We start from the raw sequence: 13,131 nt of genomic DNA on the forward strand, positions 1-13,131 counted from the left end.
CATCAAAGTTAGTTCCTAAAATTTTGAGATTTTAGAAAAGCGTATTTATATTAGAAAAAGTAATTTGAAAGTGTAAAAAATAACGAGATTTGAAAATCAGCTTCAATGGCCGAAACCGGAAGTGACGTATTGTAATGGACTGAGAAAATGTAAATAAAAATAGACATGGCTGGATACGTTATTGATAGCGATTCAGATGATAATTGGGACCCCTCAACTCAAGAAAACATTAAGAAACTAGAACAGACACAAAATAGAGCAGTGAGATTCATAACAAACGAATATTCACATTTGACTAGAGTAACACCTTTAGTAAAATCACTAAATTTAGAAAGCCTTCAGGACAGAAGGCTCAAAAGTAAAGTAGCAATCATACATAAAACACTGAACCATAATCTTCAAATACAAAAACAAAATTTAATAAAATACTCTGAAAGACACAAAGATAAAGGCACATTCCTCGTCCCATATGCTAGGACAAATTTGTACAAATACTCCTTCTTCCCTAGTGCTATTAGAGCATGGAATGGGTTGCCTGAGCTAGCCAGGAAAACCAGTGACTTGGCAGAATTTAAGTCATTGGTTAATATGCATGACTAAATGCATGACGCGTAGGACGTAATCATCTTCTTTTTTGAAGTAACGTCTGTATTATATAAGATAAGATAAGATAAACTTATCTAAATCTAGCTGTCCAACAATTTTAAATGATACTTATCATGGGATGCACCAAAATGCCATGAAGAGAACTCTTCTACTTTTTCAAAATATATTCTAGAGCAGACTATTGAATTAATATAATTATAGATAGATTATAATAATAGGACTAGTCACTAGATTTGACTAGAAGAATAGATTGTCACTAGATCACTAGATCTACTACTCAGATCTAGACTCTAGACCTAGTCTACTCTAGTAGTAGTCTCTAGTATCATCAAGTACTAGTAGATCATCTATGACTAGGTCTAGGTATACTATACTTAGACTATACTAAGTCTAATAGTTATAACAAAACTAAATGGTTAGATCTATCTATATTATTTTCGGTATCTCTAAGTCTAATTCTAGCTAGGCCTTCTAACACTTTTACTAGTCACTCACTAGATTGTGACTAGATCTAGAGTTTATAAATACTTGACTTGTATTATTGTACTAATTGTAGTAATACTACTAGTAGTACTAGTAATAGTTTATAAACTAGTAGATTTAACTAATTAAGTAGATCTAGAGTAATCTAGACTAGCATCTATGTTAAGTCTAAGCCCAGTCGCCAACATTTTTTGGTAATAGTTTGTAATAGTAAGACCTAGTGAGTAGTGTCCTAGCAATAGCATAAAGATTATTCATAGATATAAATATAATATTATAATAGTCAAGGACTAAACCTAAAGCCTAAGCTAAATCTATATAGAATATATTTATACTCTTTACTAGCCCTTACTATACTCTATACTAATTAATAAGGCTAAACTTTAGATCTAAAAAAATAATAAGTCATCATTTATATTGGTAATATAAAATACAGATTTTTACTAAACACATGTGACATTTCTTTAAGTCTTATTAAACTTTAACAGGGCCGGTCCTAACGATTGCGCGGGGCCTAGTCTGGGTGGGAATAAGGATAATAAGTGAAAATTAAGATTTCGTATTTTAAAAAAATTCAACTTTGAATTTTATTAAATCTTTACTAAGTACAAGATTACGATCAAATTAACTTTACTTTACGAACTTTGCAACCTATGGCATATATATTAAAATGCCAGTCACTCTATTAAAGTAAATAAAGTATGGAAACTTCTGATTAAAGTGAAAATTTGCCTGATTATTACATTTTAGTACATGAAAGCTGACAATGTCTTATTTCGTTTATCGCGCATAGGATTAGCGTTTTCGGAATGAATGACACCCACAATTTTGTCTATTTTTCAGGAGATTTTTATGAGATTTCCAGGTTTTATATATATATATATATATATATATATATATATATATATATATATATATATATATATATATATATATATATATTGCAATTTAACTATTACACCTAGAATTAGCACGAAGCCTATGAAAGTTCAGGGCCCACTGCGACCGCATAGGTTGCAGTGGCTTAAGACTGGCCCTGGTCTTATATATATTAGATTGCCTAGACCTAGAGTAGAGTAATTTATTATTATTAAGAACAATAAGAGTTAGATGTTGATGTTATATCAGATAATCAGTATAACATATATAATATATATATATATATAACCACTAGTTCTATATATGTATACATAATTAAGTATAAATGTTAATAAATAAATTTTTTAAAATCTATTTTACAGAAAACATATATGACATGTGGCATACAGAAAAGTTTACTAGATGGATCTTTCATCATTTTGGAAATACAATATTCCCTGTGAAACAAATCACAGAAACATTCTACAATTTATTTTATATAATAAATACCAATAAATGTAAATACAAAATCACATTTTAATAGAGTTCTTCATTATACACACAACATTATTTTAGTATGTTCCTTTTCACTTGCTAGGTTTAGACAAAGTTTCGAATCAGGATTTAATATTATTAAGTCATAGCCCAAAACTCCAGCAGGATGTTAGTTAATGGCAGTGGTCAATGTTTGAACCTGAGACCACAGAGAAGACAGTTCGGAATGCAAACCACACAACTTTCTGCGTTTCGAAACCTATTCAAATTTTGATCATTTTTATGTTAATGCAGATCTGAATGTCCATTGCAATGATGACTTGATCTGTAAAGGGTTACATTTTTTAAAAATAATTTGGATCTCATTCTTCGAATGATGCTATTTATTAGAAATTGCAACGTAGAATACATATAAGAGGCCAAAAGAAAATCCACTGATGAGGGAAGACGTCGTAAAGAACATTTAAATTGACCACCAGCTGAATATGGTTATGTCTTCGCTGGACGCTGCAAAATATCTAGTTAGCAGCTGGGGCTGCGTAGCCATGGAAAATACTGCATTTCTCATTAATCTTTCGACTCGACTGCCAGCCTTATTTATTAAACACTTTAAATTATGAATAGCTCCGCATTTTTTAATAACAATAAAAAATATATATATATTCAGTGATTAACTGGCAGTAATTGAGTTACAAAAATTTAATAAAATGAGTTGCATAATTACATCAACAGTAGCCTATATGCATTACTTAACATTATATTGATACTATAATTTATTTTCTACTTCCCTGACTTCCCAGAGAAAAGAAAAAAACGACAACTCCTTCTCCAGTAGGATAATCTCTTTCATTTATAGTCTAAACACAATTTAAAACTTTGTTACCTACAGTTACAGATTAACTTGCTAACTTAACTATCTAATAATCTAATGATTCTATTCCAATCAACAAATGAGTCAAGCGTGAGATAAATGAAAACTCTTAAATTTTTAGATATATATTTATAGAACTATGTAAGTATATAGGCCCGAATATACGGTACGAATATATTTAAATGAGTGTAATAAAATCCATATTTCGTATATTAATAATATTATAGAATTGGTAGATCTAGGTCTAATTTTTGCCTTATAGATTAGTTTTTAGAAATTTAGATCTAGTACTTTTTTTACTAGTAGATCTAAATCAGACTACTTTTAAGTCTAAGTTAAGGTTTAAGTTAAAGCTATTTGCCTAGTGTTGTACGGGGTTGTGACTCTAGATTCAAACTAAATATAATCGTATACTACAATAACTACATTGAATGAGCTCAACATTCACATTGTAATAATTGTTTTTTTCCCATATTGGGCCTATTTAGGGACGACTATAGGTTAATAATCACTAAGTGTATAGATAGAGTATATAATTTTAAACTTTGTTTTTCTAGATCTAGGCCCAGCACCTCGATCGGATCAGTCTAAATAGATAGGTCTTATCTCTAAATATCCTACTACTAGATCTAGACTTCATCTAATTGGATTTAGATCTAAATTTAGGTCTACTTCGTACTTCATTAATTATCTGAGAAAAGAACTCTGCTCTTGATCAAAAGCAGTAGATCTAGAACTAGAATAAGCCTGAAGCAGTAACATAAGCCATAAATTGCGTAACTTGACTAAAACGAAACATGTGAACTGAGGCTCGCGGTACTGCGTGGGGTGAAACGCTGTTCGCTTGACTAGATCAAGAATAAGCCGAAAAAAACAGTAGATCTAACATGCAAAGCCATAAATTGCGTGATTTGACCTCATTTCCCCAACTCTAACATCCACTTTTTATAAATTGGCGTGTTTTAGTCGCCTTTGTTTTTAGAAACTAGCATTCCTGTAAAAAGGAATAGGGAAATACGCTAAGCCATAAACTGAAAAATTTGACCTAATTTCCCTTAAACTACGTCATCGACCTTGGTTGTCTGGGAAATACTGATCTCGAATGGCTTCGAGATTGTGAAATTTAATAGTCCCTAAAACTCACATTTAATTGCTTATATCTAAATAATTACAAAGAATATATGTCTAAAATTTCGTATGTACGTTTTTTTAAGCATTATGAATCTAAAAAAAAGTATAACACCGGTTTCCGCGTCTGACCCCAAAACCTCTTCAGTTGGTCTTTAAGCTTGAACACATTTTTTTTTATAGTTTTATTGTGGAATTATTGCTAGTAACACAAGATTTTCGTAGGCCTATATGACCACATAACTAGATGACATTTAGGCCTATTTCATCTGCTTTATGATTATGATCATTTTTCTTTGTTAACAGTTTAAAACACAAGTGCTGATTAGTATACCTATTTGCAATGAAGATCTAGATCTATAAATTACATCTATAAATTAGGTTCATAGGTCACATTCCTAAGTAAAATTTACCGTTAAACACGGGGCAGCCTAACCCTGATGAGATTTAATATTTCCTTCACTCCCTGGTTGGCTTGGTCAGTCTGCGTCCCCCCCCCCCTCCCACTCCCCGCGCTCTCTCAGCCGAACTTTTATTGACCTTGTTTATAGGCCTACACCTTTCAAGGTGAAGGTTGTTAGATGTTTTGTTTATGGCATTTTTTTTTTCGCAAAGACAGCATTTTATTATTATTTTAGAGTTAAAAGAGTTTCTAAAAATAATTTTAGACTAAATGTTTCATAATTATTTCTTTTTCGAGATGTATAATGAAAAGATGAATTAAAAGTATTCTTGTCTATGTTTATAATGTTGAGATAGAAATTGTACCATGTCTAGAGCTCCTATTTTCTAGTGATACGAGAGCATGGAACGGGTTGCCTGAATCAGACAAGAAAACCAATAAGCTGAGCAGAGTTTATAGGCCCTATCTATAATTAACATGTACAACTAGAATGATTTGCATTAGAGGTAATAATCTTGTGTTTAGAAGGAACATCTGTAATTTATAAGATAATATTTTAACTGTAGTCCTCACAGTCTGACAACAGAGAATGTAATATGTTTTTGTATCACAGCTTGTTGCAGAGAGAGAGAGAGAGAGAGAAACTGGGATAAGGAAAACGAGTAAGAAAGGGAAAGAGCATGAGGGAGGGAGAAGAGAGGGAGGAAGAGAGTAGAAATGAGAATGGGAGACAATGGAGAGGAAAGGAACAGACAGAGGGAGAGAGAGAGAAACTGAGAGAAAAAAGTGAGAAAGAGTGAAAATAAGAGTGAGAGAGTAAAAAAGCGTGTCAAAAAGAGACGTATCGCTCTAGACATTATATCAAACAGCCAATTCAGAATTACATTAATTAAATACTTTATTTTGTTTTCTTTGGCATTTACATAGAATGATATACAATAAACAAAAAAAAAACAACACATTTTAAACATATCAACATGTACATTGCTTTGAGTTGGTTTGATTTTGAGCTGATTATGGCAATAAAATTAAAACAGATCAATGAATTATCAATAGAATAGCTTTGACCCTGACAAAGCCAAAACAAAAATTCTCAATTTTAATATCATACATATTCATTATAAAATCCTTTCACATGATATCAACCTAGCCATGAAACAAACAAGAACAGTAAGCTAATGAAACTATAATAAGATTGAAAAAAATATTGACCTGATATAACAATACTATCTTTTCAATTCAAATGAAAAGGAAGATATTTTATCACTGCTTTATTAAGAGACATAAATAAATTTAGGTCTTGAATTCCAAAGTGTTTTTCCCCTTAGAGCTGAAATAGCATCAGACTTACTGTAACATATTGACTAGAAGGAAGAAAGAGAAGGCTTGCAATAGAATTGATAAGAAAGCAACATTAAGAAATGGATGTTGTATAATGGCAGCTGAAAGGAATGAAGGAAACTATTCAACAGAAGGCCTATACATATGGCACACTAAAGGCCTATCACACTACATAAAATGTCCCTGAGTTTTCTAAATTATTTACTGAGGAAGAGAAAGTAGCTCATAATTGTGCTGGTAGCATGATACCATTGTGTGCTTGTAAACTATTCATCTTACCCTATGACATATTATGTTTAATGAAAGACTAAAAGCTTTTTTGTTAAATAGAAGTATCTGGTTTTTGATATACATATTAAAAACTAAAACAAAAATTGACATTTATCATTTATCTTTGAGATAGAGATGACTATAGATATGGGAAATAATTTTAGACTTGAGAGGGAGCTAACTCTAGATATGAGAAAAAAAAAATCAGATACTAGTAAATTCTTCACACTGGCTAAATATTAGCCAATGTAAATTTTAGATTAAAACTTTAGTCAAAAAAATGTTTAGACAAAAGGATAACTGTTATATAAATGCATGTATAAGAATACTTACTGCTCTAGATGTTTGTTTACACACCATGTATGCATTTTCACTATTATCTCCCCTTTTTTATCATTTTTTTAAAATCTTAAATGTTATCCCATAAAGATGAGCATTCATGTTTTAATGGACTATAAATGTAACAGTATACAAAAATATACCTAACATTAAAATAATGACTTTGTTTCCTAATTTTTTTTAGCATTTGTAGTTCATGTAATTTATGTTACAACATGCACAAAATAAAACAGCCTACATACAAAGGATTAAAAGAAAAGCATATGTAAAAAGGTTGAAATCAAACAACAAAAACAATCACATTGATTAAATTATGCAGTTCTAAATATAACTATAAAAATGGTCAACAAAATCAACATTGATGGTTTGGGAATAATAGCACTGCAAAGTAGTGTCTGTGGATCAACCATCCAACTTCTCTTGATCAGGTCACAGTTGTCTTTGTAGACTCCAATGCAGGCAGAATACATCAGGACATGTCCTATATAAGACTGTTCCTTAGTACCTTGCAATAAATGGGCCATGGGACCTAGAAATCAATAAATTTAATATTAAAAATTCTGTATAACAATGAGATTAAAAGAATAAATGAGAATTGGACCAGCTCACATACCAATTACAAGAAAGACAAAGCCTATTATAAGCTATCTCAAAAGGACTAATGCATAATTTTTCTACTCAGAACTGGACACAACAGAATGTTCCTGAAGCTAAAAGTCGGGACTAGCGAAACCTGCCCTTGTAGAGCATCACCAGAGAATGCTGAACATGTCCTTCAAAGCTGCATACTATATCAAGAGGCCCAAACAAAATTCTTGTTCTGAAACTCTCCCACAGAAGAAAAACTAAATGGAGAACTGCATGATCTAGAAAGCACTGTGGGGTTCATCTCAGATATAGGATTACTGATCTGAACCCTCCGACATGTAAAATGAGAACAAAGAAGAAGAATGAAATAAATAATAGTCTGCATGCATATTAACATTCTACATCTAAACTTGTGGTTGGCCTGGCTTAACTTTTTAATATGAGTAGCTTAAAACTGTGTAAAATATTTATAAATTTTTTTCTAATTTCATGTAGTAAGACTTGGTGAAATGGCTCAACAAATGCAGGATTTGGCAAGCTAACAGGATTATTAGATTACAAACAAATTTCATACATATTGATAGATCATATTGCAAATGAAAAATGAATCATAATATAATTTGACAATATGACTTATTTTGGCATATAAAACATTAATCTATATTGCCTCATTCAGTTGTGAAGCGACTATGGATCATCTTATGAGATTAATGTCTGGGTATTATTTATGGTCAGAACGATGTTACCCACACAGCAGATCCCCCTCCATGCAGCTGATGTGTAGAAAGGAAAAGTTCTAATTTAGTTTGGGACCGGTAGCATTGCAGGCCCTGCAGGGTTGTAGCACTATGTGCTGTAATCTGCTTAAGGGTCACTGGTTTCTGATTTTTCCTTAGAGTTGACTCCCAAACCCATATTTGGATATAACTGCAAGGCAGCAAAGGAATGAATTCAGAGTTTTTCTTCCCTTAGGAGGGTAGCCATAGTTATTTGTAATGTAGTCTTGCCATCCACTGTCGAGGACAGACGCAGACAGCGAAAAGAAAATCTAAATCGACCACCTGCGGACAATGGTTATGCTTGCCCTGGGAGTGGCAAAATATGTAGATCACAGCTGGGGCTGCAAGCCACGGGAAATACTGCATTCCTCACTAATCTTCAGACTCAAAGACTAGCCTTATTATTAGTCTTGCCAGCGTATGCCCATCATGAAGTGAAGGCACATTGATGGAAGCATTTGAGGAGCCTTAAATATCTTCAATAGAGCACCCAGGTTTCAGAGCTATACCATACACTGCCTTATAAACATTGATATTATCTTAAAAAATATATTTAATGTAAAAATTAAATTAATGATATAATTATGACATAACTTAAAAAAAAAATAGATTACTCAACCTTTTCCATAAATAATCACATCTTCTCCACCATGAGTTTCATATGACATTTGAATACAGCCAGGTTGTCTAAAATTATTAGCTGAAAAAAAACAAAACATAAAAAAAAAATATTGAAGTTACAAAATTGTAAGTTAAAAGTCTACAATTCCAATTGAGCTTGTAAAGTTTTATATGGGTAAGAAAACCTAGCTAAGCCAATTTATGTTGCTAGACTTTTTTTTTTTTAAAGTATAATTTTCACTCTTATCACTTTATCATCATGTGACTTGAAATTCCTAAAACTAACAATAACAAAATATTTTGGTTACCTTCTAGAAACGTAAAAACACAGGCTTAGTATGTTATATTCAATTCTGTATAAAGCCTAATCCTGTATATGGTCGCAGTACTAAATGCTTAAAATATCGAACTTTACTTACTTGTTGTGTCCACTCCTGTTAAATTGACCCTCTCGCTATATGGACCATTCAGATAACCCAAAGTCAGATAAGGCATTTTGTCCTCTGGTAATTCTGAATTAGAAACGCTATCCACCAAGCCTGTGTAATACATGTAGATTTCTTTAGAAATTTTTTTTTTTTTGCTTATTGTTGTTAATAGGCCAGCTTATTGTTGTTAATAGGCCAATGCCAAATTTTAGTTATGTAGAAATAAATATAGTATTTCTTTACTACTCATTTATTGCAGTCTCATTTATTGCAGTCTTGAAGTTTTATAAAAAAACACTTTTATTTCAAATAGTTATCACAGTACCATATTTTTAATGTTTAGCCTTTTGTGAGTATTAATGTACTTCTTGGCATTCATCTCATCTTCCTTTCTGCACAGCTAATTCATCATCATCCTTATAATTTCTTTAATTGTGATTGCACATATCAAATTATTACAATTATATATCAAGGTTTAGGTGTAAAAAAACATTTTGATAAAGCTTTTTTTAAAAGTTTTTTTTTATTTATAGTATTAGAAAAGGAATTGGGCGTAAGTTTATAGAAGTGCAAGGGCTATAAAGGCTTAAATTTATTTAACATAAGTATAGTGTCCCTACTTCGCTGAAGTTCACCTATCACCACTAGGTCTGGAACAGAACACCCTAGATTAGTAAGGGAACACTATATTAATTTTACTTTGCAATGGGACATAACTGTAAAAAATATTGTGGAGAAAACTTATAAAACTTATCTTCCATATTATAAGAAAAATGTTAATAAAATTGAAATTCAATCTCAACTCCATTTTTTTATCTGTCATTTTGAAATTTTAAGTATTTATGTTTCTAAAAAGGTTTCATGGAAGTATTAAAAATGTTTCACATTGAAAAACAAAAGATGATTTTTAACTATCCAATGCTAAGATTAAGTGACAATAATCGTTAGATGATTCCTGCAGATTGCGTTACAAATTATGCTACCTAGGATATTATTTCCTCTTGTAGGGTAGCCAGCTATTGCAAAGACATGAGAATGGTCTGCAGTGACCACAGTCAGTGTGTTCTCTGGTGAGGTCAGCTCATTCACTTTGGCCACTGTGAATGTGAAGAATAAAACTGCAATGAGTGTTGGTCTATTTAGTTAAAGCATTTAATTTTAAAATGAGGTACACAAATTTTAATTTTTTTAGAAGTTGAAGGCTATTTCTATTTGCTACAGAAAGTAAAAGGCTTTCGAAATGTTAATAGACCCAGATTTTGTGAACCATGCAATTAAATGATTTGATTAAACTTCTACGTTTTCAGGCAGTTGTTCAGAAAAAAGGATTACATATGTCCTAGCTTAAAGATCTAGCATGACATGCAGTAGGGTATGATGTTGACAATGATAAGTACGAATTCAGGACCATCATGATGCCAGTTCTAAGAGCTTACTAAACAGAAAGCCACGTTTCCAGATGCTGGCAGGCCAATGCAGAATTATTACTTTATATTTTTTAAAAACATAACCTTTGGTAAAATGTTATTAAACAAATATGAAAAATAAATAATTTTGTGACTCATTGTAAAGGATTAGAATGGATGCTAAGAATAAAAGCCTCGATAACTTTTATAAACATAAAATAATAAAAAGAAAAAAAGTGATTTAGAGTCAAAGTAAAAAAGAAAACAAAAGCCAAAATCAAATGATGCATACATAATACATTATTTAAAAATAATATTATTTAGGTATGTTATATCAAACAAATATTTGTGAATCAAAAAAGAAAAGAACTAAAAAAAAAAAAAGATTAAAATCCTTGCTACAAAGGTTGTTGTTTTTTTTAAATAAAAATGTCAAAGTTTGATTGATTTTTCTGTTTAAATATTAATTGTAACATTGAAAATGTAGTTTAAATATTGTTAACTGTTACAACTTACCAGCATTATCAAACTCTACCACTTCTTCTAAAGCTCTCTTGGCACCATTCTCATGATGGCTATGATCAATTCTTCCACCTGCAAGAAGAAAGAAAATTAAAGTTTCATACAGGCACATTTTTAAATGAAAAAAAAACCCACCATATTTTATTGCTTCATCTCAATGACAATGCCACAATGAACAACTTATTCCATGCATAAATATAAATTTATATATTAAATAAATATAAAATCCATGCAGGTTTAATAAGCCAATAAAAGAATACAATATAAAACATACACAAAATAAATTTAATGTTTATTGATTAAAACATGATATATAAAATGAACAGGCATTTGAATAATACATGATTTAGTAGGCCTATACTAAAATGCTAGCTGTGTTATTTCATAAATATGAGGTTTAAAATTTAAAAAAAATGTTTCCGAATCTGCTATTATTCATTTCTGCCAAATATTTAACTCTTTCTCTCAGTAATTATTTGTCCACATTTCAAAGGAATTCTTCCTTTTTCTAATCACTATTTCCCTACCCTGTTATGATTAAGCTTCAATAGCTTTGTCATTTGTTATCAGTGGGAAGTGTGGTCAAGAGGCTAAGTATGCTTGAACTTGGCTACCTATGAAGGGTGCTAGAGGTTCTACACCGACTCAAGCAGAGTTGTGTTTACTGAGCGTCTAAAGGCAGCACAAATAAAAACTTCTCCCAGATACCCCTTCCCCACCATAGTGCTCTGAGCATGCTATAAGCATGAAAGTAGTGCTATATTTAATTTTAACAGAAAATGTTTTAATTGATACAGAATTAAAAGGGAATGCACACTCTTTAATATAACACAAAATAAACATTAATTTAATGAGGTCAAATCAATGTTGGTATCATCAATTAGGAGAGAATGAGTTAATTAAGAATCTAATCTACATCTCAGCTTAAACCAAGAAGATGAAATAACAACACTGACCTTCAATAAGTAGAAAATATCCTTTAGGATTTTTCTTTAGGATTTGAATTGCTTTTTCTGTCATTTCTGTCAGAGTTGGTTCAACACTAGATGGTAGTCTGTCTGCCTCATAACTCATGTGACTGGGTGCAAACAAACCTAATTAAATTAATGATTATATGAACTGGAAGAAATTTTAGAAAATCATTTTCTTAAACAATAAATCTATATAATTAAAAATTGGAATTTTTAATTTCGAGATTTTTAGGATGCCTCTGCTGAGTACCTGAGGTTAGTTGGGGAAAGTAAGCGGTTGGTCATTGTGCTGACTATATGACACCCATGTTAACTATTGGCCATAGACAGGGTTGGATTTAACACTGTCATGGTTAAGAATTGTCTGCTTGTAGCATGCTCGTAATATATAAATGCAGCTCAAGATCTACACCAAGGCATCAACCCAGCGACTGCTTACTCTCTACTTCGCCCTCTTCTTCTAGCCGGCTTTTTGTTGCTGAGCTGTGAGCTCTTTTGTAGACAGTGCCAAGGAAAAATAGTGTGCTGTTTTCTTCAGTTGTTCAGCACTGCCAAACAGATTGTTGGTTATGTTGGGCTGTAGTGGAAGTAGGGTCTGCCTAAGGTGGATTAAGAAGGAGCATTGGTTTACAGCTTCATACGGGTGGGCGCAGAGCTACAAAGGGGTATTAATGTGGGATTTACTTTGTTAAGAAGGTAATTTAACAGAGGTGAATGTCCTGTTCTTAGTTGAATGATTGTGGATTGCGGGGGAGGAAGTTAATACTGTCCAGTTTGTTTGGCATGGTCATTTCTTTATACATAGCTCTGCTTGTGTTTCCCGATGACCATATGCATTGGTTAAGCCTCCACAAACTCAAAAATATATATTTTTATAAAAAATTTACATATTAAGTTTTTTAAAATGAAGGAATATGAGAGTAAATTTACAGGCACTCTCTTTTTACATCTAAAATATGGTATAAGTATTATTATTAATAAGTGAATTTTTATTAAAGGCATTGAAAAAGGTTTAGGAGCCT

General features: G+C 31.6%; 1 protein-coding gene and 1 long non-coding RNA gene across 7 annotated transcripts in view; one reads left to right on the forward strand and one right to left on the reverse strand.

Annotated features, from left to right (window-relative positions):
- LOC106071269 (alkaline phosphatase-like) overlaps positions 1-13,131 on the reverse strand; it is a 67,746-nt gene that overhangs the window by 23,654 nt on the left and 30,961 nt on the right. For 5 of the 6 annotated variants that reach the window (XM_056007585.1, XM_056007589.1, XM_056007588.1 and 2 more), the window contains 6 exons: positions 12,095-12,232; positions 11,133-11,210; positions 10,194-10,307; positions 9,202-9,321; positions 8,781-8,861; positions 5,725-7,323 (listed from right to left, as the gene is read on the reverse strand). In XM_056007585.1, coding sequence (XP_055863560.1) covers positions 7,106-7,323; positions 8,781-8,861; positions 9,202-9,321; positions 10,194-10,307; positions 11,133-11,210; positions 12,095-12,232 — 749 coding nt within the window. In that variant the 3' untranslated portion in view covers positions 5,725-7,105. Of the gene's footprint in view, positions 1-5,724; positions 7,324-8,780; positions 8,862-9,201; positions 9,322-10,193; positions 10,308-11,132; positions 11,211-12,094; positions 12,233-13,131 lie in introns of those variants that run through there. The other variant, XR_008774249.1, reaches the window with a different exon arrangement.
- On the forward strand, positions 672-3,878 carry LOC129922283 (uncharacterized). The gene is made up of 2 exons (XR_008774250.1): positions 672-969; positions 2,331-3,878. It is a non-coding gene; the product is annotated as an uncharacterized LOC129922283 (long non-coding RNA).

This window comes from Biomphalaria glabrata, chromosome 13 (genome assembly GCF_947242115.1).
Source record: "Biomphalaria glabrata chromosome 13, xgBioGlab47.1, whole genome shotgun sequence".
NCBI classification, from domain to species: Eukaryota; Metazoa; Mollusca; class Gastropoda; family Planorbidae; genus Biomphalaria; species Biomphalaria glabrata.